The sequence below is a fragment of the Cebus imitator genome, unplaced genomic scaffold (genome assembly GCF_001604975.1).
Source record: "Cebus imitator isolate Cc_AM_T3 unplaced genomic scaffold, Cebus_imitator-1.0 Scaffold73, whole genome shotgun sequence".
Lineage (NCBI taxonomy): Eukaryota > Metazoa > Chordata > Mammalia > Primates > Cebidae > Cebus > Cebus imitator.
Genome location: NW_016107388.1, coordinates 7,102,013 through 7,125,754, shown reverse-complemented (window position 1 = coordinate 7,125,754; position 23,742 = coordinate 7,102,013). Strand labels below are relative to the sequence as shown.

Below are 23,742 nucleotides of genomic sequence, written 5' to 3'. Positions count from 1 at the left end.
AAAAAAAAAAAAAAAAGAAAAAAGAAAAACAAAGTCATATAGGATAGCAAGAAGCCAAGTCACCCATTTGGATGGTGGCCAGGAAGGAACAAGCTTTGCTGCCCCTGCCCCTTGTCATGTTCAGTACAGCCATACTCCCTCCTCCCCAGCAACCCTTTATTCCCCGCCCCTAACCCTCTAGGCACCTACCCCCTGCCTCTCTTATCTTGCCTTAAGGATCCTTTCATTCACAGCGTTTATAACTTCCTGATATTCTGTCTAGTCCATTTATTGGGTTTATTGAAAATTGTGTATTTCTATCCACTATCATATAGGTTCTGTGAGGGTAGCGATTTTTGCCTATGTTGTTCAGTAATGAACCTTCAGTTCCAAGGACAGTGTAACGCATGCCAAGTACTCAATATTTGTTATACAAATAAATGAATGCTGAAAGATAGCTATGTCTTTAATGATCAAGTAATTATACATACCATACTCATCTCTAAATCTTTTCCTTGCTTGCTTTCCTCATTTCTAGGTGCAAAGTCTTGGAAAAAAAAATTTTTTTTTGAGACAGAGTCTCACTCTGTCGCCCAGGTTGGAGGGCAGTGGCCTGATCTCAGCTCACTGCAACCACTGCCCTCCGAGTTCAAGCGATTCTCCTACTTGGCAAAATTTCAAATTAAGCTTTGTCCATGTCATTCATTCTTCAATCTCTCTCTCTCCTTTTTTTTTTTTGAGACAGAGTCTTGCTCTGTCGCCCAGGCTGGAGTGCAATGGCATGATCTCTGCTCACTGCAACCTCCACTTCCTGGGTTCAAGTGATTCTCCTTCCTCAGCCTCCTGAGTAGCTGGGATTACAGGCACCCACCACCACACCCAGCTAATTTTTGTATTTTTAGTAGAGGCAGGATTTCACCATGTTGGTCAGGCTGGACTCGAACACCTCATTCTGTGATCTGCCCGCCTCAGCCTCCCAAAGTGCTGGGATTACAGGCATAAGCCACTGCACTCAGCCTCTTCTCCATTTTGTTACCTTCTTCCCACATTCCCCATTGCCCAGAACTTTTATTTAATCTAAGTACATCCTTTCCTTGTCCCACCCTAGCCCATATTCTTCAAAGTGCCCAATATTTCATTATACAGTGCATTCCCTCTCTTGGTTACTCACCCTTTCTAAGAAAATTTATCCCATCATTTATTTTATAGTTTAGAGAAGAACCTCCAAGCCATAAACATTTCAGGAGGAAGATCTCTATTCCAATTAATTACTATAATATGCTCTGGTTATCTTTGGAAATATGTTACTGTCTTCTTGAAGACTAATGACTTGCCAAACTATACAATTTTATCCAGCTTGCCCTCTCCCTTAGAGATATCCAGATGCAATAACTATAATTAGTTTTGTAATCACTCAGCAAACGAATTCTTACTCAAGACTAGGATGCAATTTTGAGGACATGAGCAGCTCAACAGCATGGCGATTAGGGAGTATCGATCTATTATTTCAGCAGATTAAAACTAAAATATAACCCCATTGTTTCGATGGGGATTTCATAATCGTCTTTTTACTTTCCGTTCTATTTAAAAGGCAGCGATAATAAAAGTAGCCAGTATTTATTGGTGCCTCCTATGAGCCAGTCAGAGTGCTAAGCTTTTCACAGACATCATCTTACTCAGTATCCATAGTTACTCTCTGAGGTTGACATTTTACAATTACAGAACGTGAGACTTTTAAGTCTAAGAATTTATCCAAAGCTCCCGGTTAAAAATAAGTAAGGGGATTATAAATCCAGCTAGTGAAACAGCAGAGACCACGCCTCTAGTCGCCAGTGACACACCTCCCGTCCTATATCCTCTTGCCCCACCTTTTCATATCTTTTCTTCCATCCCCATACAATAATTAAAAATAAATAAGCAAGTGAGTAATGAGATTTTTAAAAGGAAACATAGGCAACTGACCCAAACTCTTGTCTAACATCCTTGTGCTATAGGCATGGGAAGTCATAGCGCTGAGAAGGCTGGAGATGTTTAGCCTCGGCTTAGCAGGATTGCAGAAGCATTCATGAGCCTGGGTTTTCTGTTGCAGTGGTGGTTCTTTGGTTTTGTTTTCCAGAGAGGTAGACAAATGCAGTCTATTAAAGTTATGAAAGACATTCTCCAAAAGTAGGAATTAAATACAGAAGCTGTCAAGGGTTTGGAATTCTCTTCTACAAGATGACATGTATGTATCATGAGGTGAAAGAAACAGGGAGATGAGAAGACGCTCTGGTTGCCCAGGGTGTGTGCCGCAAACCCAAAACACCCCACGCCTGTCCACAACTCCCAAGTCTTTAAGGAGTCCACGTATGTGTCCGGAAACTCCAGTACAAGAGAATGACAAAACCAGCCTACTTATCCAGGGGGGAGACGTCCACTTTGCAGATGATCAAGGCTTTTTGCCTTATTCTTCCTTTCTACTTTATGACAAAGGGCGTGTTATCTCTCACCAATGTCACCTCTCACTGCTATCAGAAGATAACAGTGGATGGGATGAGGAGGGGATGAGGCTGACAGGATACACATAATCAAACATTTCGAAAGACTTCTTAGAGTTCATGAGAAAGTTTAGTAGAGAATCAGTTATCCAATCAATGGTATTGGTTAATTTACAATTTTCTCCTACAGTGTAAATGTCCTCCTTCACTTTTACATCTTTTATGGAAGGATTTTTTTGGGTGTACCAGCCAGTAAGCATGAAATGATGAAATGAATAGCAATTTAAATAATAGTCACAGTCAGGAGCTGCAAAGGAAATGAAGGACACTGAGCGGGTAGAGTTCACCACAGGAGAAACGGGACGGGGGGCAACATAGAACCCCATTCAGTAGGCACGTCACTTAAACTTTGTGAGTTTCCACCTTGCATCTACAAAGCAGGACAAATACTGACTTCACAGAGTTGTACTGCATCTTAAAGGCGGTCACGTTTCTGACAATAAACTGAAAGGGCTGTGCAAATACGAAGTACCCCAGTGGTCTCGCTTCTGCATTTTCATGCAGGATGTGACAGATAAAACCTATGTGTACAATGTGGATAAAATGATAGGCACCAACATATAATCATGTACTGAGCCACCTAGACCTGTACTCAGCACTACAGCATAGGGAAAGTGGAAAGTGGGGAAGCTGCAGGTGAGGCTGAAGAGGTGCTTCAGGAACCGGACGAGGAGAGGCAGAATTAGCACACAGATTTCAGTGGAAGTAAGAAGAGACTAGAGCAGTTCTTGAAGGAAATGCAGCACAGCTTTGGAAGGAAAAGAAAGGAGAGGACTTCTGGTTATGGGTAGTGGGACAATTTAGCCGACAGTCAGCTTTACCTATATATGTCATGCTCTAAATGTTGATGGATGCTAATAAGTTTCTTCTCAATGATTTGGTATATAGGTCCGATTCCTTTTATAAGGAATTCCTTCCCCCCAGTAAAATGTTTTTGTATTCCTTGCTTATTGGAGACTCCAGGTATACATTAAGGAATTAGGATCACGGTCGGATGTGAGGGAGAAGAAAATTATCAGGAAGAGAACATCCTGAACCAAGCCATATGATAAAACTAAAAGTAAAGGAGTGAAATAAAAGAACAAACAATTTGGCTTTTTGTAACTTTTCCTAGGAGACGTGGAGGAATTTCTAAATTGTCATTTTGGATTTTTGGGGGGGCAGGTGGGGGAGAGGTCTGAGAGGTGGCTGAGTAAGAAAATAGAGTAGTTGATATGATGGCTTTACCAGAGTCCATCAAGAATTAGCTGAGGCTTTTACTTATTACAAATGCATCCAGTATCTATGTAGATGCATTTCAAATATTAATAATGTCTACTTGCACAACACATGGAAACCTTCTTTGGGTTTCACAACAGCCCATAGGTTGTTATTTTTTTTAATATATATTTGATAGAAGGAAAGGTGCTGAAGATGAAGCAATCTACTCAAGACCATCCAGGAAATAAGAGGCAGGGCCAGAACTCACACCCAGATATTTGGACTCTGAATGCAACGTTCTTTCCACACCCTGCTCTGTTTTACTTCTGTGTGTGCAGCTGGATTTGTGGTTGAGATTCTGGCACAAGGACCTTCATGTTTATGGTGGATGATCTTTTATTTTCAGGTCTCACTGCGATCCACAGCCCCCATCCTGCACTCAGTGAACCACTCTCTTCTTCTCACTAGTGCCTCTTTAGTCTCTATCATTTCGTCTCGTCCTGCTTAAATTTCCTTACATTATAACTGGCCCCATTTCCCTCAGCCCACCAATTCTGAAGTACAGTACAAGGCTTTGAAGTGAACCTGATTTTCCTTTAGTTTCTTCAGGAGTACTACCAGGACTGGCGGGAGGAATCTGAGTCTATTTCAAGCCTATTTATTTGTGGTCACTAAACAATGACAAAAGAAGCAGAAAAACTGAGTGTATAGTCACCTAAAGTTTTTGTAGATGAAAAGTTTTTTAAATGAAGTTTAAGGGTTTTCCTGGAAAGTAGCCTGTGTTCTGAAACAGACTTTGCATTTTACTGCACAATAGCACCATCCAGTTGTCGGAGGAAAAGCCCAGCAGCTCTGAGAGAAACCGCGGGCTCTGAACGGGGCAGGCAGCCTGGCTTCAGACCTCATCAACACCACACCTTACACTTGCAGGGCTGTCACGTGCTGACGGACAGAAGCAATGACAGACACCACTCATAATATGGAAGAGTATCGGTGAAACTTGTGTTTGCGTTTATAACTGAAAAGCAAAACAAGTCTGTCTTTTTTAGACTCCTTTTCAGAATAAAGCAATTGATGCTTACACTACATTTTATTCTATTTTTCCTCCGCAAAATAAAAACTGAAGGTGAAAAAATTAGAGTGCATTTAGGTGACTTGATTTGCCTAATTTTACAAATGTAATGGGAATGTACAATCAGTAATGTACCCAGCTACCTAGAGGGCACAAAGTGAAAGTCACAGCAGAGATGAGGGGGAATTAGGAAGAGGTGAGAAGAATTCTGATCGGGCATACCAGGAAGGCTTTAGAGAGATTACACATGAGCTGAGCCTGAAGAGACAGGTGAGATTTTAACTGAAGCAGTCAAGAGATGGTCATTCAAGTTCAGAAAATAGGATACATTGGGAATGGTAATTGTGCCTGGAAGGGATGTACAGGTTGAGCATCCCAAATTTTAAAATTTGAAATCTAAAATGTGCTGAGATCCCAAATTTGATGCTCATAGGATATGCTAATTACAGCATACCAATTTTGGATTTTCAGATTTGGGATACGTAACTGTTAAGTATAACGCAAATATTCCAAAATTCAAAAAAAAATCAAAATAAAAAATATTTCTGGTCCTAAGTATCTCAGATAAGGGATGCTCAGCCTGTAGTTAGAAATTTTCATGTCTGTCTCTCTCACTAAAATCTAAGGTCATTGAGGACAGGGGCGGGGTCTTATATGTCCAAAACCAAATAACTTTCCAACTTCCTCAAGCTGCCCCCTTCATAAATGTGCCAGCTCTCAGAGGATTGTGTAAACCAAGGGAAGAAATGTGAACGTGTGTCTGAGGTGGTGAGCAGGTCTTGGGAATTTTTTTTTGCAAGCAGAGGAATTATTTTGTGTTTCAGAAAGATTTGCCTGATCATAGTATAAAGAAGGAATGGCAGTAGAGGGTCAGGGGCAAGAATTGATGAGAAAAGACAGCTGTAGTGTGATGTGATTCAGAAGCACTGTAATAACCTGTCTGTCTCAATGCCTTCAAATTTTTCTAAATACAAACTAGATTTGATCCTCTCTGTCTCAAAACCCTTCATAGCTTTCTTGAACATGTAGAATAAGATCTCAAATACCAAGCACAATATTCAAGGCTCCTCATAATCTACACCCGCTTTACCTTTCTAGACTTTTTTCTTGCTACCTCCCTTCACATACCCTGGCTCCCATAAGAACTTCTCCTCCAACACGCCATGTGTTTATTGCCACTTTGTGTTTATTGAGGCTCCCTTCTTAGAAGTTTGCTCGTATTCCGATTATGGTGCTTGTTTCATTCTCCCTTGCAGGAGAGTGGAATTCTTTGAGGGCCAGGACAATGTTATTCATCCATGCTCCTCCACAATGTTAGCATAGCATTTTGCACATTATAGACACCTGGCAAATATTCGTTGAGTAGAATTGAACGGTAACAGCAGTATTTGTACTTAGATTCATTTAATATTTATTGAGCTCCAGAAATCATAAACAAAAAAATTGATCCACTTAATTACACCGAAATGAAAAACACTGTACAGAAATATCTTTACAAGCCAAAAATAAAGTTAAAGACAAGCTAGGGAAAACACATAGAATACATAATGACAAAAAGTTTATTTCTTTGATATACCAAGGGTCCCCAAATCATACACACCAACATTTTTTAAATGGATGAAGGAAAACCAGTACACCTGGAGTTCCATTTTTCACTGATTAGATTGGGAAGGATGAAAGAGTTTAAATGCATCCAGTGGGACTGAGGGTGTCAGGAAAGAACCACTCACAGGCTTTGTTTATGAGCGTATAAATTGGTGTGGTCCTTTTTTGGAGGGCAATTGATTTGCAGAATCTACAAATTTTTAAATGCAGAAAGCTTTAACCTAGAAATTCCACTCTTAGAAATTTTACAGATAAAAACATGCACAGACAAAGACCCAAGAACAAAGATGGTTGTTGCAACCTTGTTTATAACATACTCATTGATAGGAGATTCGTTCAATAATGGTATACCATGAAACAGAAACTGAAGCCACTGAAAGAAATAAAGTAAATCTATAATCACAGATAGAAAATTATTCCAAACTATATCACTAAGTGAAAAAGGCAAGTATCCTCATAGTCCATGTACTATGATGTTCTTTTTATGTAAAACAAATATATATATATAGATAAGCTTTTAGATGTATGGAAAACCTTGAAAATTCTTGACACTGGCAGCTTCTGGGGATGATTTATTGTACGCTGTATGCCCTTTTGCATTGTTTGAACCTGCGTGTTTTTCAATGTGGTCAATTTTAAGAGCCACCACCTCTCCAAACACACATTTGTTGATCATTTATTATACATTAGAAGCAGGCCAGGCATTATGGCTATAACTGTGAATGATATTATGTCCTCCAGGAGCTTACAAATACCAGATATGATGATTCTCAAAAAGAAAAAAAATGCTTTTCCATACTCCAGACACAGTTCACCATCCTCCCCAAACCACTGAGAATCTGTAATAAGATGGTTCGTACAGGACATAGATGCACATGAACACAGTAAAATGCCTTCTCCATATTTTGTTAGTTGGTAATTGATACCAAAGGTTTGCCTGATGCCAAAATTTCTCATAACGCCCACTAACATCCTGACACAATTAATTTATCAAGTTTATTAGCTTCACCACTCCCAAAGTAGAATCTTAGAAAGGGAAATACAATAAAGGCAGATTTAACAGTGGTGATGAGAAAAACTGCCACTCAAAAGTGTTGCCATGAGATCTTGAACAACCAGGTTATAAGAAGAGTATACTAAAGTTTTCAGGGTAGGTGTAAAGAGGCAAACTAGGAATTAGGGAATTACTGAAGACAAATTTTAAATTGAACAGTTTTGCCTGGGCAGAGTCGTTACATATAAGTTAAGAATTTGCTGATCAAAAATCCCAAACAATTAGTTCATAATTGAAAGCACTTCATACAAAACATGCTTATAGAAACCAATCATAGCTGTGCCATTACTACAAAGCTACAGTAATCAGGACAGTGTGGTGCTGCCATAAGGACAGACCTATACAGACCAACAGAATGGAATTTAGGCCAGAAATTAAGTCTCACATGTCAAGGATGCCAAGACAATTCAATGAGGAAAAGAACAGCCTTTGTCAATAAACGGGTGTTGGGAACACTGCATAGCTATATGCAAAAGAATAAAGCCTAACTCCAACCTCATAATATAAGCAAATTAACTCAAAATATACAAAAACCTAAATGTAAGAGTTAAAACCGTAACTCTTACTACAAAAAAAGGTGGAAATCTTTGTGATCTTGGATTAAGCAACGCTTTCTTAGATGTGACACCAAAAGCAACAAAAAAAAAAAAGTAAATTGGACTTTCATCAAAATTGAAGACTTTTGTGCTTCAAAGTATAACATAAAGTGAAAATACAATCCACAGAATGGGAGAAAAATTTTGCAAACCATATATCTGATAAGGAACTTTTATCTGGTATATATAACTTTTAAAACTCAATAATTAAGACAACCCAATTTAAAAATGGGCAAAGGATCCAAATAAACATTTCTCCAAAGAAGAGATACAAACTGCCAATGTACACATGAAAATTTGGTCAACATCATTAGCCATCAGCAAATCAAAGCTATAAGGAGATACCAGTTCACACCCACTAGGATGGCTGTAATCCAAAGCAGATAGCAAGTGTTAATGAGTATTGAGAAATTTGGAACTCTCATACGCTGCTGATGGGATTGGCAAACAGTGCAGCCACCTTGAAAAACTGTTTGTGCCTCAAAAGTTTAAACAGTTACCGCCTGACCCAGCAATTCAACTCCTAGGTATGTATTTAAGGAGAAATTAGTGTCCACATAAAAACTTGTGCAAAATGGCCAGGTGCGGTGGCTCATGCCTGTAATCCCAGAACTTTGGGAGGCTGAGGCAGGCAAATCACAGGGTCAAGAGATCGAGATCATCCTGGCCAACATGGTGAAACCCTGTCTCTACTAAAAATACAAAAATTAGCTGGGTGTGGTGGCACGCGCCTGTAGTCCAGCTACTCAGGAGGCTGAGGCAGGAGAATCAGTTGAACCCAGGAGGCGGAGGTTGCAGTAAGCCAAGATCATGCCCCTGCACTCCAGCCTGGCAACAGAGCGAGACTCCGTCTCAAAAAAAAAAGAAAACACACACACACACACACACACAAAACTTGTACAAAATGCTCAAAAAACAGCATGACTTATAATAGGCAACAAGTGGAAATTCAAATGCCCATCAGTGATTCATGGATAAATAAAATGTGGTATATCCATATAATCAATGCTAAAGTACCGACACATGCAACATACATGAACCTTGAAAACATTAGGTTGTCAAACAGGCCAGTCACAAAAGACCACATATTATATTATTTCATTTATATAAATGTCCATAGCAGGCAATAAGATAACCAGAAAGTAGATTACCAGTTGCCTGTGTCGGAGGTTGGCATTAGGAGAAAATGGGAGCCAGGCATGCAGACACAACTCCAGCTACTCCAGAGGCTGAGCCAGGAGGATGGCATGAGGCCAGGAGCTCAAGGCTGTAGTGGGCTGTGATGACACCACTGCCCTGCAGCCTGGGAAACAGAGTGAGACCTCGTCTCTAAAAAATAAAATGATCCAGGCACAGTGGTTCATGCCTGTAATCCCAACACTTTGGGAGGCTGAGGTGGGCAGATCACCTGAGATCAGGAGTTCCAAACGGTGTGGTCAAAGCGATGAAACCCCGTGTCTATTGAAAATACAGAAATTAGCTGGGCGTGGTGGCTCATGCCTGTAATCTTAGATACTCCGGAGTCTGAGACATGAGAATCTCTTGAACCTGGCAGGCAGAGGCTGCAGTAAGTCGAGATTGCACCATTGCACTAAAGCCTAGGTGATAGAGCAAGGCTCTGTCTCAAAAATAAAAATAAAAAATAAAATAAAACGGGAAGTGAGTGCTAATGGGTAAAGGGTTTCAGTCTGGGATAACGACTACTTTCTAAAATCGATTGTGGTGATGGCTGCACAACTTCGTGAATATACAAGAGCACTGAATTGAATAGTTTCTGTATGACTCATACCTCAATAAGGCTGTTATCTTTTTAAAGTCTTTCAGGGAGTCAGCTAAGAGGCCTGCTGTATGGACTCCATGTGCCACGGTACTAGGAGGGAGGCTCTGGTGATCACTTGAACCCTGCAGGCTAGTCCTGCCCCCACATCCAGCCTTGGACTGAGCTACCCCTTGGTCCTGAGCTTTTAAATGTTTCTTCCCTGGACCAGGCGCAGTGGCTCATGCCTGTAATCCCAGCACTTTAGGAGGCCAAGGCAGGTGGATCACTTGAGGCCAGAAGTTCGAGGCAGCCTGGCAACATGGTGAAACCCCATCTGTACTGAAAAAATAAAAATTACCCGGGTGTGGTGGCGGGCTCCTGTAATCCCAGCTACTTGGGAGGCTGAGGCATGAGAATTGCTTCAACCTAGGAGGCAGAGGTTGCTGTGAGCCAAGATCACACCACTGTACTACAGCCTGGGCAAGAGTGAGACTCAGCTCAAAAGAAAGTTTCTTCCTGCATCTCCAAAACTATAGCTCCCTACAGAGCCGCAGGTGAGCCAGCCGCAGTTCTTGAACCTGCCTCAACCTCAACCCAGAGGCCCAGCAGGCAGGAGGGCCTGGTGGGAAGGCTGTCCATTTCTTTACCTGAAGTGGTCAGCAATAAGACAAAAGGTACCGAAAATAAACATTCAACAAGAGCTGTGTCAGGACAACTAGTTACAGGATGAATGTTGATATTTGTATGTACAGTCAAAGATGTGGCATTAAAATTCCAAGCCCTTTAACAAGTTGTGCTTAAAAGTACTAAAGCGCTTCTCACGCAGGTATGCATTCATTCTTTTCAGGTCCTATTTTAATCCATCATATTTATAGTAGTCAATATAAAAGAATTTTGGAAACGATCCATTTTTTATTCAAATCGAACCACATTTAACAATCAAGGTCATGTGGCACAGAAACGAGCTTGGTTTTAGACTCGGATAGTTCATTGCCAGCAGCCATTAAAACAATGTTCTTGACCCAAGACCAGATAAAGGGACACAAGCAATCCATTTTCAAGTACACGTTAAATTTTATTCAATAATAGTATGTCTTCATAAAACCACTCTGTGAATGAAACAAACTGGATTTTTTTTTGAGACAGAGTCTTACTCTGTTGCCCAAGCTAGAGTGCTGTGGCATGATCTCAGCTCACTGCAACCTCCACCTCCCAGGTTCAAGCAATTCTCCTGCCTCAGCCTCCTGAGTAGCTGGGATTACAGGCATGTACCACCATGCCCAGCTAGTTTTTGTGTTTTTAGTAGAGACGGGGTTTCACCATGTTGGCCAGGATGGCCTCGATCTCTTGACCTTGTGATCCACCTGCCTTGGCCTCCCAAAGTGCTGGGATTACAGGCGTGAGCCACCATGCCCAACCAACAAACTGAATTTTAAAAGGCAGTAGGGGCATAAGGAGGGCTGCTTCAAAATCCACCCCAGTCACCATGCTGAATAATCGTATCGTGTTTATATCATAAAGTGAAGTTCTAGTCGCATCCCAGTGTTGAGTTCACCTGCTGAACCCTGACCCCTTTCCCTGCCCTACTCATCCTGCAAATAGAAATCCTACTTCCAAGGGAATCCATTTGTCTTTCTTCCCATTACTGTGGTTCAAGAACTGATATTACAGCTGTAGAAAGCTATCCAACATTTAAGGATTTAAATCACAGAATCCTGTAACTAAGCCCTTCTTTAAAGAAAGTAAACCAGTTCTTTTTTACGCCATTTATTTAGAAAAAACCATTTGCCCCTAGTGAATATACTAACCTTATTTAAACAAAGATAAGTGAGGGAAGTGAGAACTGATTTGAGGAATGAGCCTGGGATCAAAGGCCTGCCACACATCCCTGACCTTCAACTTATCTTTCCAGTCTTCCCCCACCACTGCTCTACCCACCTGAGATTCTAGGTGGAGCAGTCCACAGGTAACTCTGAATGTGGTTCCAGCTTCCCTTGCCTCACACTCTTGCTCATAACATTTCCTTTCCTTGGAAACACTGCCTGTATCTCAGCCCCATTCAGTCTTTACTTGTTCACATCAGATTCTTCTTTCAAAACCCAGTGGAAAAGCTCATTTTCTCATGGAGCCTTACCTAACTCCATATGTCTAGAAACTCGTGCAAACTCATGCCACAGCACAGCCAGCAGCAACACAGGGTCAGCATGGCACTGAGAGCAAGCACAAAGGACACAGGGCCACTTCACTATCTCCACTTGAAGAACGTAAGGTCTGTATTGTAAGGTCTGTATGGGTGAGGGCTGTACAGACTTAAATATTATAGCAACCATTTGTTAAAAGTATTCATCTGCTTCTAAGTTCTATAAACAAGTTTAATGCAAACATTCAATAAGGCATCTTTCCCATTTCTCCCAAGATTTCATCTCTTTCTGCTGCCGTAGGCATAAATGGCTTCACTCCGTCGTGTCTTCTCTGGATCATGATAGAATGCTGTGTACAGGCATTAAAATAAAAAAGAAGAAACCAAAATCAGTCATGTATTAAATGTTAATCATTTGCCAGTAATTTGCTATTGCTTCCTCAAAAAGTTAATTCTAAAAACCAAGTTTTAAAATCTAAAACCTAATACTAGGACTCCAGATAAACGTTTTAAAAATATTAACAATTAAATAGAAGTAGTCATTCCCATAGGAATACATTAACAGCAATTGGGATGGGAATATACAAAGTACAAAACACAGAAGCATATACAGTCCATCAAGAAGAGCTACTGAATAATTGTGCATTTAGCAAAGGTAAAGGAAATAGCTGGATCCAGTGGTTCAAGGAAACATAAATTATACATCAATGTCTTCAGAAAAATGGACCATTTTAACTACCATGGATGACACTGAGAGAGAAAAAGGCAGAAATGGAAGCCTAACATGATGTTATGTTGAGGGAAGTTAAACATTCTGTTCATCTCCAAGAAAGCTAAATGTATAACAAAGACATTGTTTTAGGGGTACAGATAGTTAAAAGCCTAGGAAGACCCACCTATATTAAAACTGCATTCTTACAGCTTAGAGGATGATGAGGCAGCTAACAAGAGCTCTCAAGGATCTTTTTGGGCTAAAGCAGTGCACAGAGGATAAAGCTGAAGTTAGGTTTCCCTGCAGCCATCAGTGGGAAAGGATTGTGGGTACTGACTAATTTTCGGGTTCAGTTTCAAGCCCAGGAGATGGGTTTTAACACAAAACTAACCACTCTAGGCTTACCCAGAATTTCCGGCAGCTTTTGTACTTCTGGAAGTAAGTAGAACACTTTTCCTTGTCATAGTTATTTGCATCCAGACATCTGATGGAAGCATCAGATTCCTTACAGACGTAAGAGAGGCATCATTTAAAAGGTAGAATGGGATCTAAAAGCAAACAAACAAAAAAACTGCTTCCGCAGAAGCAAATAATGTGAGACAGTCCATTTGTGTTTATTTTTATGGGTAGACCCTAATAAAAACTGGACAATCTCACCAACAATCCCAGTATGCACTGTGCTCAGGCTAACACCTTCCTTTCTATAATCTGCGCCAGTTTTCTGAATATATGGTCACAGGAATTTGAGGCAAATAACTGTGATCAATTAATCCAGTAACCATTTTAGTAAGAAACTGAGGTAAAGTGCAATGTGTTAAATCACTACTGCACAGCTAGAATCAGAACCCGTCTCCTGACTCACAGTGCATCTCTCCTGCTTTTCCAGATTTTCACTTCGGCCTGAATGTTTGAACATAACGTTGGTTTCAAGATTCCAAGGAAATCACTAATAACTGGTCGACATCAAGACAACCTAAATTAACACCATTCATCTCAATGTATTTTTGGCTACCATTTTACTCCATTACACAAATACACTATTATATAAGCAATTTTAATAGATATCACTTCAAAACCAAAGTCAACAACACAAGGCTATAAGTTCAAAGGAAAGTAGATGCCACATGGGGATTAAATTTAAGCTGTGTGAACTGGAAGTACATTGGACAACAAACTTAAAAGTGAAAGGTATGATTCTGTGACGTCATCTAAAGCAGGGGTTGCCAACCCCCAGGCCACAAAGGGGTACTGGCCTGTGGCCTGTTAGGAACCTGGCCAGATAGCAGGAGATGAGCAGTGGACAAGTGAGCCTTACCGCCTGAACTCCCCTTCCTGTCACATCAGTGGCAGCATTAGATTCTCAAAGGAGGGTGAACCCTATGGTGAACTGTGAGGGATCTAGGTTGCGAGCTCCTTATGGGAATCTAATGCCTGTTGACGCCCGCCCCCTTCCCCGTCTGTGGAAAAATTGTCTTCCACAAAACTGGTCCTTGATGCCAAAAAGGTTGGGGACCACAGATCTAAGGGAAGGCTTTAACTACATGAGTAAATAATTTGCATCTCAGATCTAAGAAACATGTTCTACCTAAACAGAACAAAGCTAAATCGCTATGCCAAATATTTAATGAATGTATATATTTGGAAAATGCATATAACAAAAGAGTATAATTTTCATTGTACCAGTATGATAACTACATTATTCAAAGGTAGTGAATCCACAAGTATTGCAAATCATACCAAATAAATGCCAACAAAAGCTTACCCTTAAAACATTTTATGAGCTACCTTTGTGAAAACCTTTAGGCTTTAAACAGGCTAATTCTATTATCAGCGAATTACCCTCAGCCAGGTTGTCAAGGAGATGATGATATTATTACTAGTGAAACAATAATGTCAGTGACAGTTTAAAAATATCATACCTTCCAGTTTTCCACGTTTGGACTAAATATTCTCAGTGGTACATATTCCTGTCTGGTTTTACAGTGACAACCAAATGCTTGCAAATTATATAAATAAGGAAAACTAAAGAAAAGATGAATGTTTGTTAGAGAAATTATAAACATCGAAAACTGCTCTAGTAAAATAGGACATGCTAGCCAGCAATATTTTTTGTAGAAAAAATAACTTTATTCAACAACTGCAGAAAACAAATGCCCACAAAACTAGAAGCCGCCTGTTTTTCCAACTTAACCCTCATGAAAATTAAAGCAAACCATCCTACCAACATGCAAGGATTTATGTCAGGATCTCTCAGCCTCGGCATTTCCAAGGGTATCCTAATAGTCTTCTCACTGAGGGTAGACAGAAAAAAATAATTACATAGTAGATGACAGAAAATAAATCAATACCTCTCAACAGCGCTAAAAGTGCCTGAAATTTTGATTTTGGCACAATGATCGTTTAGTGAGGAATTTCATGTATCCCCTGTATTTTGTGAATAAAAACTTGAATGCGTTTTTCCTTTGTATTGCCATGACTTAACACAAAGGCCATATATTGGATTGAAATGTATCTATGGTCCGGGCGTGGTGTCTCGTGCCTGTAATCCCAGCACTTTGGGAGGTTGGGGTGTGAGGGCTGCTTAAGCTCAGGAGTTCAAGATCAACCTGGGCAACACAGCAAAATCCCATCTCCACCAAAAATACAAAAATTAGTCGGGCGCCGTGCCATGTGCCTGTGGTCCCAGCCACTTGGAAGGCTAAGGTGGAAGGATCACTATAGCATGGGAAGTCAAGGCTGCAGCGAGCTGTGATTGCACCAGTGCACTCCAGCCTGCGTGACCGAGAGACCTGTCTAAGAAAAACAAAAAAAGAAAGATCATTCAATTATAATTCAGTTGTGGCTTACTCTTATTCTTAAGTTTAAGCAACTAAATGTATTAATAAAACTGAAGAATACAGTAAGCATTCCAACAATTACTTCCTTATTACAGAGCAATTAGCATACAAAATAAGAATGGAATGCAGTACAGTCCAACTTTAGCAAAAGCATTCATCAACTAAAGTACCAGAGTGCCTATTTTATGGCCAATACTAGGGTAGCCAACACACCAAAAAGTCAAGTTATCCCTTAGCTGACAATTGAAAAGTGATAGTGTTTAAAAAACAAACAAGTTGAAATTTTACTTCCAGTGGCATCTTTTTAACTGATTATTTCCCTGGGTTGCAGGACATCAGGGAATGCTACTGTGCTTCAGTAATCTTCCAATTCAATTCCTAGAGATACAGCTTTGCAAAAGTCTTTATTGATTAAAGATGATAGCATTCCCTCAGAGCCAATTCATCATTCCAAGTCAAGTCATATACTCATGTAATAGGTATGTCAACTATATCCTAGGATATAGTTGCTCTCTATAATGGAATTCAATTGAAATTGGTATTCCTATTATCTTCGAAGAAATGTTGTAGAAAGAAGAAAATTCAAAAACCAATAGTCATAATTATTTCAAAGTAATTTCAGTCATGTAAAAAGAAATGAAGCATATTCAGGAAAAACAAACCCCATAAATTCCTGAAAAGTGGAGGTAGACTCAATCAAGAGTAACCCAGCCCAATTCTACAATGGACAGATCAGGATGCGCTCGCCAAAGGAGACCAGCCTTTGTAAAAAAAGAAGGGGAAAGGGTTTGGTTATTTTGGGGTCCTTTAAGTAATCACTGAATAATAATTTTATAAGTACAATACAAGAAAATATACAGTCAACAGAAACGTCTTGGCAAAAAAGAAATCAAGATGGTGTTCAATTATATCTACAAGCTTCTTTCTCTTCTGAAGACAGGTTTTTTTTCAGGCTTGACTTCTTCCTAAGAGAGATGATGGCACTAAGTAAATTCACAGCTTTCTTTTTCTACATCTATCCTATGATGTGAGAACATAGAACTCTTCTTAGCTGTTCATACACCTTAGATGTAAAAATCTCAACAAGGATCTGACAGACAACCTTTCATTAAATGCAAGTTTCGTGCCTTACATGAAAGTATCCTACTCTGTATTTTATTGTCATCAGTCAGAAATTTTTAAAAAATAATACCTAGGTAACATCACATATACCCAGTTCAAGTTTGCTGCATGAGTTTCATTTCATTTCCTTTTCCTTCCGGATTCTAAATACAAGACACTCTAAGTCTGGATTTCCGAAAGTCCCCTCCTTTCCATGAGTTCCTTATGTATTAACTGGAATTGAAGAGGAAATGTCAATTTACAGTGAGGAGCGGGGCTGAAGTGCAAGATCGAGTGCTCCGCTAAAGAGGCCTTATCTATTACTTTTTGAATGTACTAAACAAATGTTACAAGGCTCTACTACTTGCAGAGGATAGCCAGAAAGAAAAACCCAGCAAAGTTTTGAAGGAGGGGCCACAAAACCACAGCACATTCGGGGATTAACTCTAAAATCCACTCCAAAGGACAAACTGCTTAATAAAGCAGTTCTTGATTTACCATCCAGTGGTTCACGTCCCCCCTCTCCAAGTAGCTTTGAAAGGACGAAGGGAAGGGAACATTTCTGAACACGTTCATGCCCACACGCCCCGTGGTCGGAGCCCGGGCACTGTCCGCGGCGCTGCTAAACCCGGAAGCTGCACACACCGTGCCGGTAACCCACCGCCAGGTGCAGAGGGGCAAGGGCAAGAAGTCAAGGGTGGCCTGCCAGAGGTGGACAGGCAAGGCGAGGAGAAACGAGGGGCGAACCCGAAGCCTCGCCGCCTTCCGTGGTGCAGCCTGTCAGCGTCTGATCCTGACCGGCGCGCACAGGTGAACATACCTTGCTGTGCCCTGCGACTGTGCCCAGAGGGGCAGGGAGCGAGGAAAACGCAGGGAACTGGGGGTGAGGCCGGCAACTTCAAAGGCTGCCGAGGAGAGTGGAGGAAGAGCTGGGGTTGCCCGGACTAGGCAGGGGTCACCTTCCTCGCCCCCGGAGCGAACTGACCAGTGTTGCCGGAGGAAGAGCAAACGGAGGAGGTTAGCCCTGCGGCGAAGCCTGGAGGAGCGCCTCCGCACCGCAGAAGTGGATTTGGGCCCCGCTACGGCCCAGGGGCACCCCTCTCTTTCCGCTTTACTGAGGCCGCCGTGGAGGTAGGGCGGGGGAACCACTTACCTCGGGCCTCCGCTTCGCCAGCACCCAGGCCGTCTCCAGCTCCAAACACGTCAATGGCTCACGCAGCAGGACCTTAAGTAGAGCGCATCCGAACTTGCTGCCCCCGCTCCCCGGCGACCAACCGCCCAATTGGCGCGCGCCGCCGTCAGACTGACAGCAGTGAGGGGCCCTGTGCCGCAGGGGCGGGCGGGCTTCGCCCCGCCCCCGGTTGGCGAAAGGAGGGCCGAGGCGGGAGGAGTGGGCGGGGCGGCGCGCGCGACCCCGCCCTCTTTCCCCCGCCCCGCCGCGCCCCCCAGCCGCGGCCGGTCTCTTAACACCTCCGCTTGACGGGCGGTGCAGTAGCCCAATAGGCGAGCCGGCTCCCGGCAGCGGCGGCGCCGAGTGGCCGGCCCCGGGGGCGGAGCGCGCCAGGGGCGGGGGCAGCGGCGGGCGGGGATCGGGGGCGGGCTGACGGGAGGCGGGGGCGGCGGCCTAACAGGCCGGGGGAGGCGGCGGTGGGCGCGACGTCGGCGGCGGCGGCGGCGGCGGCGGCGGCAGCTGCAAGTTGGGCTGCAGGGGCAGCGCATACACTACAATGGCTGCTGGAAAGAGGCGTAAGGAAACAATTTCCAGGCCCGCCGCGTCCAGCCCGAAATATGAGAAAAAAATTATTAGAAATTCCGCGGGCGGTGTAGAGGCGGCGGACGGGCCGGAGGGAGGATGTTAAAGCCCCGCGGTGAGTTCTCCGGGGGTCCGGGGCGGCGGCGAGGCGTTTAGCGGGAGAAATATCAGGGTTATTTAAATTATGGGACTAGCCGAGGGGGCAGAGGAGCAGCGGCGGCGGCAGGAGGAGGAAAAGTTTGTGCTACTCTCAGCCCCTGCTCAGGACCCCAGAGAGAAAAATAATAATAAAAAATAAAATAAAATAATTACGCGGGGCTGCGAGGACTCCCGAAGTCGCTTCTGACAGGGCAGGGGGCGATGCGGCTGGGGACCCGAAGGTGAGGTCGGTGGGAAAAAAAAAAAACCCTTTATTCAGGGTCTGGAAAGTTTGAAAAGTTTTCCTCCTCCTCCTCCTCCTCCTCTCTGGTGCTGTGAATATTGTGACAGCGGCAGCGGCAGCAGCGAGAGCGGAAGACATTAGAGACCCGAAAAATAAGGGAAAAATTAATATAAATTCAGTTTTGAGAGTAAACTCTCCGCATTTTCCACCAAAACATCCCGGGGGAAGGTCCCTTCCCAAAGGGCCTGGCGGAAACCCGCAGTCGGCAATATTTGGGGGGCACTTTGAGTGACTTGGGGTAACTTTGCCCCTTTTTCAAAAGAGGTTTTTCTTTTCTGGAGAAATGAATTTGTTTTTGCCCTTTCCTCAGGTGGGCAAGCCGGGGTCGGGGTGCGGGGTCTGCGGGGAGGTGTGAGCCTGGGGTGTGTGGCTGCGAGGGGGGGTAGGGGGAGGGGGTGCTAAATGAAAGCAGGAGATCGGCACAGAGCAGGGACAGCTTGTTGTCAGTATCATAAACAACCAAAATGGAGGGAGAACTCAGGCATATAACCAAATAAAAATTTTTAAAAAATCGCAAAAAATCCCTAAAAATCCGGGATGCTCCCCCTTTTCTCGCTAAAGGTAAAAGTATGTACCGCCTTTCCCCTGAAGTCCATTTTGACTTTGCAGGGACCAAGGAGTTAATATTTATTTATTTTTTAAAACTTTCGAAGGGCAAAAGCCTTTTATAACTCAACCGACAATGAGAAAACGTGAAAATCCGATGCAAGAGAAGCAGGGGGAGCGAGGGGGGAGATGGTAGTGCAGAAACTGCTAAACTTATTGGTAATGTGGACTGATCTGAGATAAGATAAACACTATATTTTCTATTTTATAACTCTCTTTTAATGATCTTTGCGGGGTTTTTTTGGGTGGAAAAAAAGTGATGCCATTTTCTTAATAGAGTTAATATGTGTGATTGGAAGAAGAAACCTTTCCGGCTCTAGATTACATTTTCGTCGCATTTATGCTTCAGGTTTTGTTAGTGGCTCCCTCCTTTCTTTAAACTGGGCTCTGCAGAGGAGGGGTAGAGAGGTGATGGTGCTCAGAGAGGCTGGAGTGCAAGGCTGGAGTACCTTTTGGGGAGGGGTGTGGAGTTGCTTGGTTTCCCCCTTCCTGACACGTTTGCTTCACCTGTTCGTCCTTCCTAAAGAATGTTAAGCTGAGGTTTTCTGGTTTTATATATATAAAAGGGTGATGTCTCTTGCATCACATTGATGTTAATGGGAAAGTGCTGCTGATGTTGGTTCCACGTGGGATATGGGACAGAACAGGGCATTTTAAAGGGATAGCTTCTCTTTTCTTATGGTTTTCGTCACTTACACAGAATCACTGTCTGAGGACCAAAAGCAGAGGTGCTGGGTGGGTGTGGTGATGGAAGAGCCTTCCCTTTCTGTTACTCCAGTGCACCCACCCATAGGAGTGATGGAGGGGCAGGAGGGATAAACAGCCTCAACTAAAGATGGTTATGTGTGTAGTTTGTATCCAAGCTGTTCTTTTGTGTAACAAGCCCTCCCAGGAACTTTTCATGTTACATTGCTTTGCTTTGGAAGCTGATTTTGGAAGGAATTGTGGAAAAATGGAAATAGTTTAAGGTGTGTGGTGTAATGGTATAGCATTATTGAACAGTTATGAATTCTGTGCAGTGAGATCAAAGAGCTGTGTATGCCCATAATGTGATTTTACAGCCATTTTGTAAAAGCTGTAAAATACATGATATTCAGTTTGGCTTAAGGTACATTGAGGACTTCTGGTTGAAAATTACAGAGTGGTGAAGATTCTTTAAAATTGTAAGCAGTAGGCATTTCTTTAGGGGGAAAGCACACACACCAACACCATGGAAAAGTTTACATATCCATTTTTAAAGCCCATCCTATACATGGGGTGTAACTTTGCTCCTATGAAGTGAAAAGATTTTTTAAATCCTGATACCTATTAGTTTTCATCTTCTGAGTTGGATTTATTTGTGTTATTTAACAAAAAATGTTTACTGACCATAAACTACTATTGGCTCTTATGTTTTAGATTTCAACCATATTTTCAAAATTCAAAATATGTAAATTGTTAGCTGTACTATAATGGGAATTAAGGTTAATCTTCAGTAGGAATTACTTGTGTTCCATTTTCTACAGGTATATGGAGTTTCTGAAATAAATCCCTATTTCCTCCTGTTTTTATGATTTATAGACATGGATTAAAATTAGAGCTGAATATTTAGACTTTTTATATAGAATGTTTTTTGTTGCCATGCTATATAAACAAGTTATTATTTTTGTAATCTATTGTATGTTAACTTGTGTTTACAACTGAATTCTTCCAACTTTCTGTAAACACCTCCATAACAACATCACATTGGTAATGTGTTTGAGTACATCATCTTGTGGTTTCTGATTTTGGAGGCAGCTACAGCTTTCTAAGAACTCATTAAAAAATTAATCCCATCACCCACAATTAAATCAAAATTGATTGGAAAAGGATTAAGCTATCAATAGAGAAGGGAAACTCCCCGATGCCCGGTGATCTTCTGTCCAGAGGTTTCAGAATGCCATTAATACTTACAAAGCCTTTTCAGTTTATCTTATGTTTTCATTGTATTTTGGCTCAAGACACTTACATTGACTATAAGTAGTCAGAATTATGCTGTGCATTTAAAGTAAATGAGACTTAGATCTTGAATAATTGCCACTTTGACAAACCAGATACTAATATCAATAAATTCAATCACTATTAAAAAACTGAAGGAATTCAAGTTATATTAGATCATCGTGTTATTCAGCTTGTGAGACACTTTAATGATTGGTTTATTGTCAATCTGAACAAAAGTGATGATATTGTGATTTTTCTTCCTTTCATACAGGGTGGTGTAAAACTTTCTTCATGTTTGTATTTTATACAACTAGCTACTTGTCTGATTTAGAAAATGCACTCAGAGTGTACAAATCCAAAATCTATAATCCCTTAGAGAGTCTTATTTAGATGGGGCACAGCACAATATTTAATTTAAATTGATTGTACTGAGCTTTTGTGATGCCTTAGAAATACAACTTGTTGAACGTCTTTTTCTGAGGCTACTATTACATTATACAAATATACCAAAATAATGTGATGATATTGTGTACTCAAAATCTTTATTTCAGTTGGAATAAGAGAAACCTCAGAGATTGATAGCCTTATTTAAAATTTATATGTCTAATTTTGCTACTTGAAATTCTATAAAGAATTCAGCTGCTGTGGAAGATTTATAAGTGTGGGGTAATATTGACACATTCTATATCTGTGTATTATTACCAAAATATTTTAGTAACTAGTAAATAGACATTTACAGCTAAATAAATTAGTGAATTTGCTTTTATCAATGTAGTTTTAAAATTTGAGGGGTACTATTTGTGTTTTAATATCATGCACAGGTGGGGGTTATTCCTTCATTTTTAATGTAATCCTGGTTGTCACTGTGTACATTTTGGTTTGGTATTCTTCAAATTTTCCTTTCTAAGGATTAAATTTGTTGTTTCCTAAATTAAATGTAATGCTCCTGTCTTAAGTGAGATTTGAAAAGCCAAATAACTAAAACATATATCTATAGCTATCTTTGAAGTTTTGTTTCAGTTAATCATTTGCCTCTTGAGCTGTGTAGTCAAAATGATAATTTCATCTAAGAATGTTTTAATATTTTTCCTTTAGTATCCTGTTCTTTGGAAAATTAAGATATGTAAAAATTTATCAGTTACACACACCCCCAAGGAAAAAAAAGTTTTACTGAAGAAATTTACTTACATTTCTTGGAATACACATTCTCTGTGGTGTGTTTACAAGTGTAAAAGAAATAAATATTAATTTTTCTCTTTATATTGATGACATCTTAGATTCTTTAATTATTTGAGTAAGGAAAGAGTTTCAGAAGGAGAAAACTGAATCTGTTCAACAAAATCCAAGGTAGTGAATATGATCAAGGTAAAAGGGCTATAAATCATCCCTTGAGCCATTTTTAAATATCTTGAGAACCTGATAAATACCTTTTCTGAAACACTGAATACTTTGAAAGTATATCAGTCACTTCTGAAAAACAAAGGTGGACCTTTAGTTTCTTTAATTTTAGCAGGAATTAATGTAGACAGCATATTTAACCAATTAGTGTTTAGATAGTCATGGAAAAGTATTTACAAATAAGTAAAACATGAGGGCAGGGTAAATTGGATTGATCAGCTGTAAAGTTAACTGTAGTTTAGAATTCATGCGTGGGAATTATTTTGTATTTTACCATAAGAATACTTTGGAGGTAACTAATTTTTGCTTTTTTGTATTTATTTTATTGCCTAAATTTTTTGAAATGCTCAAACCTGAAATCCACTGTTACTACTTTTCATTTATGTTAGGTTAACTTTTATATCCTATTTGCAAATTTCATTGTAAAATATCATTTGAGAAATTAAATTAAGATTTTTAGATTATAACCTTTTATAAAAAGTATTGAGCTATTAACATTTGAAGTTACGAGAAATGTATGTGTATGAAAGCCTAGTAGAAATTATTACAGGGACATAATTTGATTTTTACTTTTAAATTGATTAACCTGCTGCCCAGAGGTTTGCATTCTACTCAGTCTTTATAGCTGTCCCTGCCTCCTCTTTACAGGGTGGTATTGACAAGGGTATGGTGATATGGAACTCCCAAGGGCACTTGGGTATTTTTGTTTTCTGGTTTTGCATAGGTATTGGTGTTTGTTGTTAAGAATTTTGCTCTTTTTTTAAAAATGCTTATCAGAACATTAAAAAAAATTGTGAAACAGAAATATCTTATTTTTTAAAAAAAGGTGGTGTGATATTGCATTAAATTGTTAGTATTTAAAAGTCCCTGGATGTCTTGTAAACAGAGTTACTACAGGATCATGGTATTAAAACTAACCACAGTGTGTTTTGGGAATTTGAGATGACTACCTAAAACAAATATGTGTGCATGTGTAGAATGAATGAACTTGT

General features: G+C 40.8%; 2 protein-coding genes across 8 annotated transcripts in view; one reads left to right on the top strand and one right to left on the bottom strand.

The window, feature by feature from the left end:
- Nucleotides 1-12,112: 12,112 nt before the first annotated feature.
- Nucleotides 12,113-17,854, bottom strand: CHCHD7 (coiled-coil-helix-coiled-coil-helix domain containing 7). Of its 4 annotated transcripts, XM_037739717.1 has the most exons (5): nt 17,746-17,829; nt 17,413-17,497; nt 14,876-14,945; nt 13,060-13,158; nt 12,113-12,292 (listed from the first exon to the last, which is right to left on the bottom strand). In XM_037739717.1, exons 3-5 carry the CDS (start codon nt 14,915-14,917, stop codon nt 12,188-12,190), a joined length of 246 nt encoding a protein of 81 aa, XP_037595645.1. In that variant the 5' UTR covers nt 14,918-14,945; nt 17,413-17,497; nt 17,746-17,829; the 3' UTR covers nt 12,113-12,187. The 4 variants fall into 4 exon arrangements, with proteins under 4 accessions (XP_037595645.1, XP_017387319.1, XP_017387318.1 ...); XM_017531830.2 differs by lacking the exon at nt 17,413-17,497 and having other exon boundaries at nt 17,746-17,854; XM_017531829.2 differs by lacking the exons at nt 17,413-17,497; nt 17,746-17,829 and adding an exon at nt 15,025-15,265 and having other exon boundaries at nt 13,060-13,202.
- Nucleotides 17,855-18,267: 413 nt separating this feature from the next.
- PLAG1 (PLAG1 zinc finger) overlaps nt 18,268-23,742 on the top strand; it is a 50,947-nt gene continuing 45,472 nt past the window's right edge. For all 4 annotated transcript variants that reach the window (XM_017531827.2, XM_017531824.2, XM_037739716.1 and 1 more), the window contains exon 1: nt 18,268-18,460. The gene's annotated coding sequence lies outside the window, so the exon portion shown is untranslated. The remainder of the gene's footprint in view (nt 18,461-23,742) is intronic.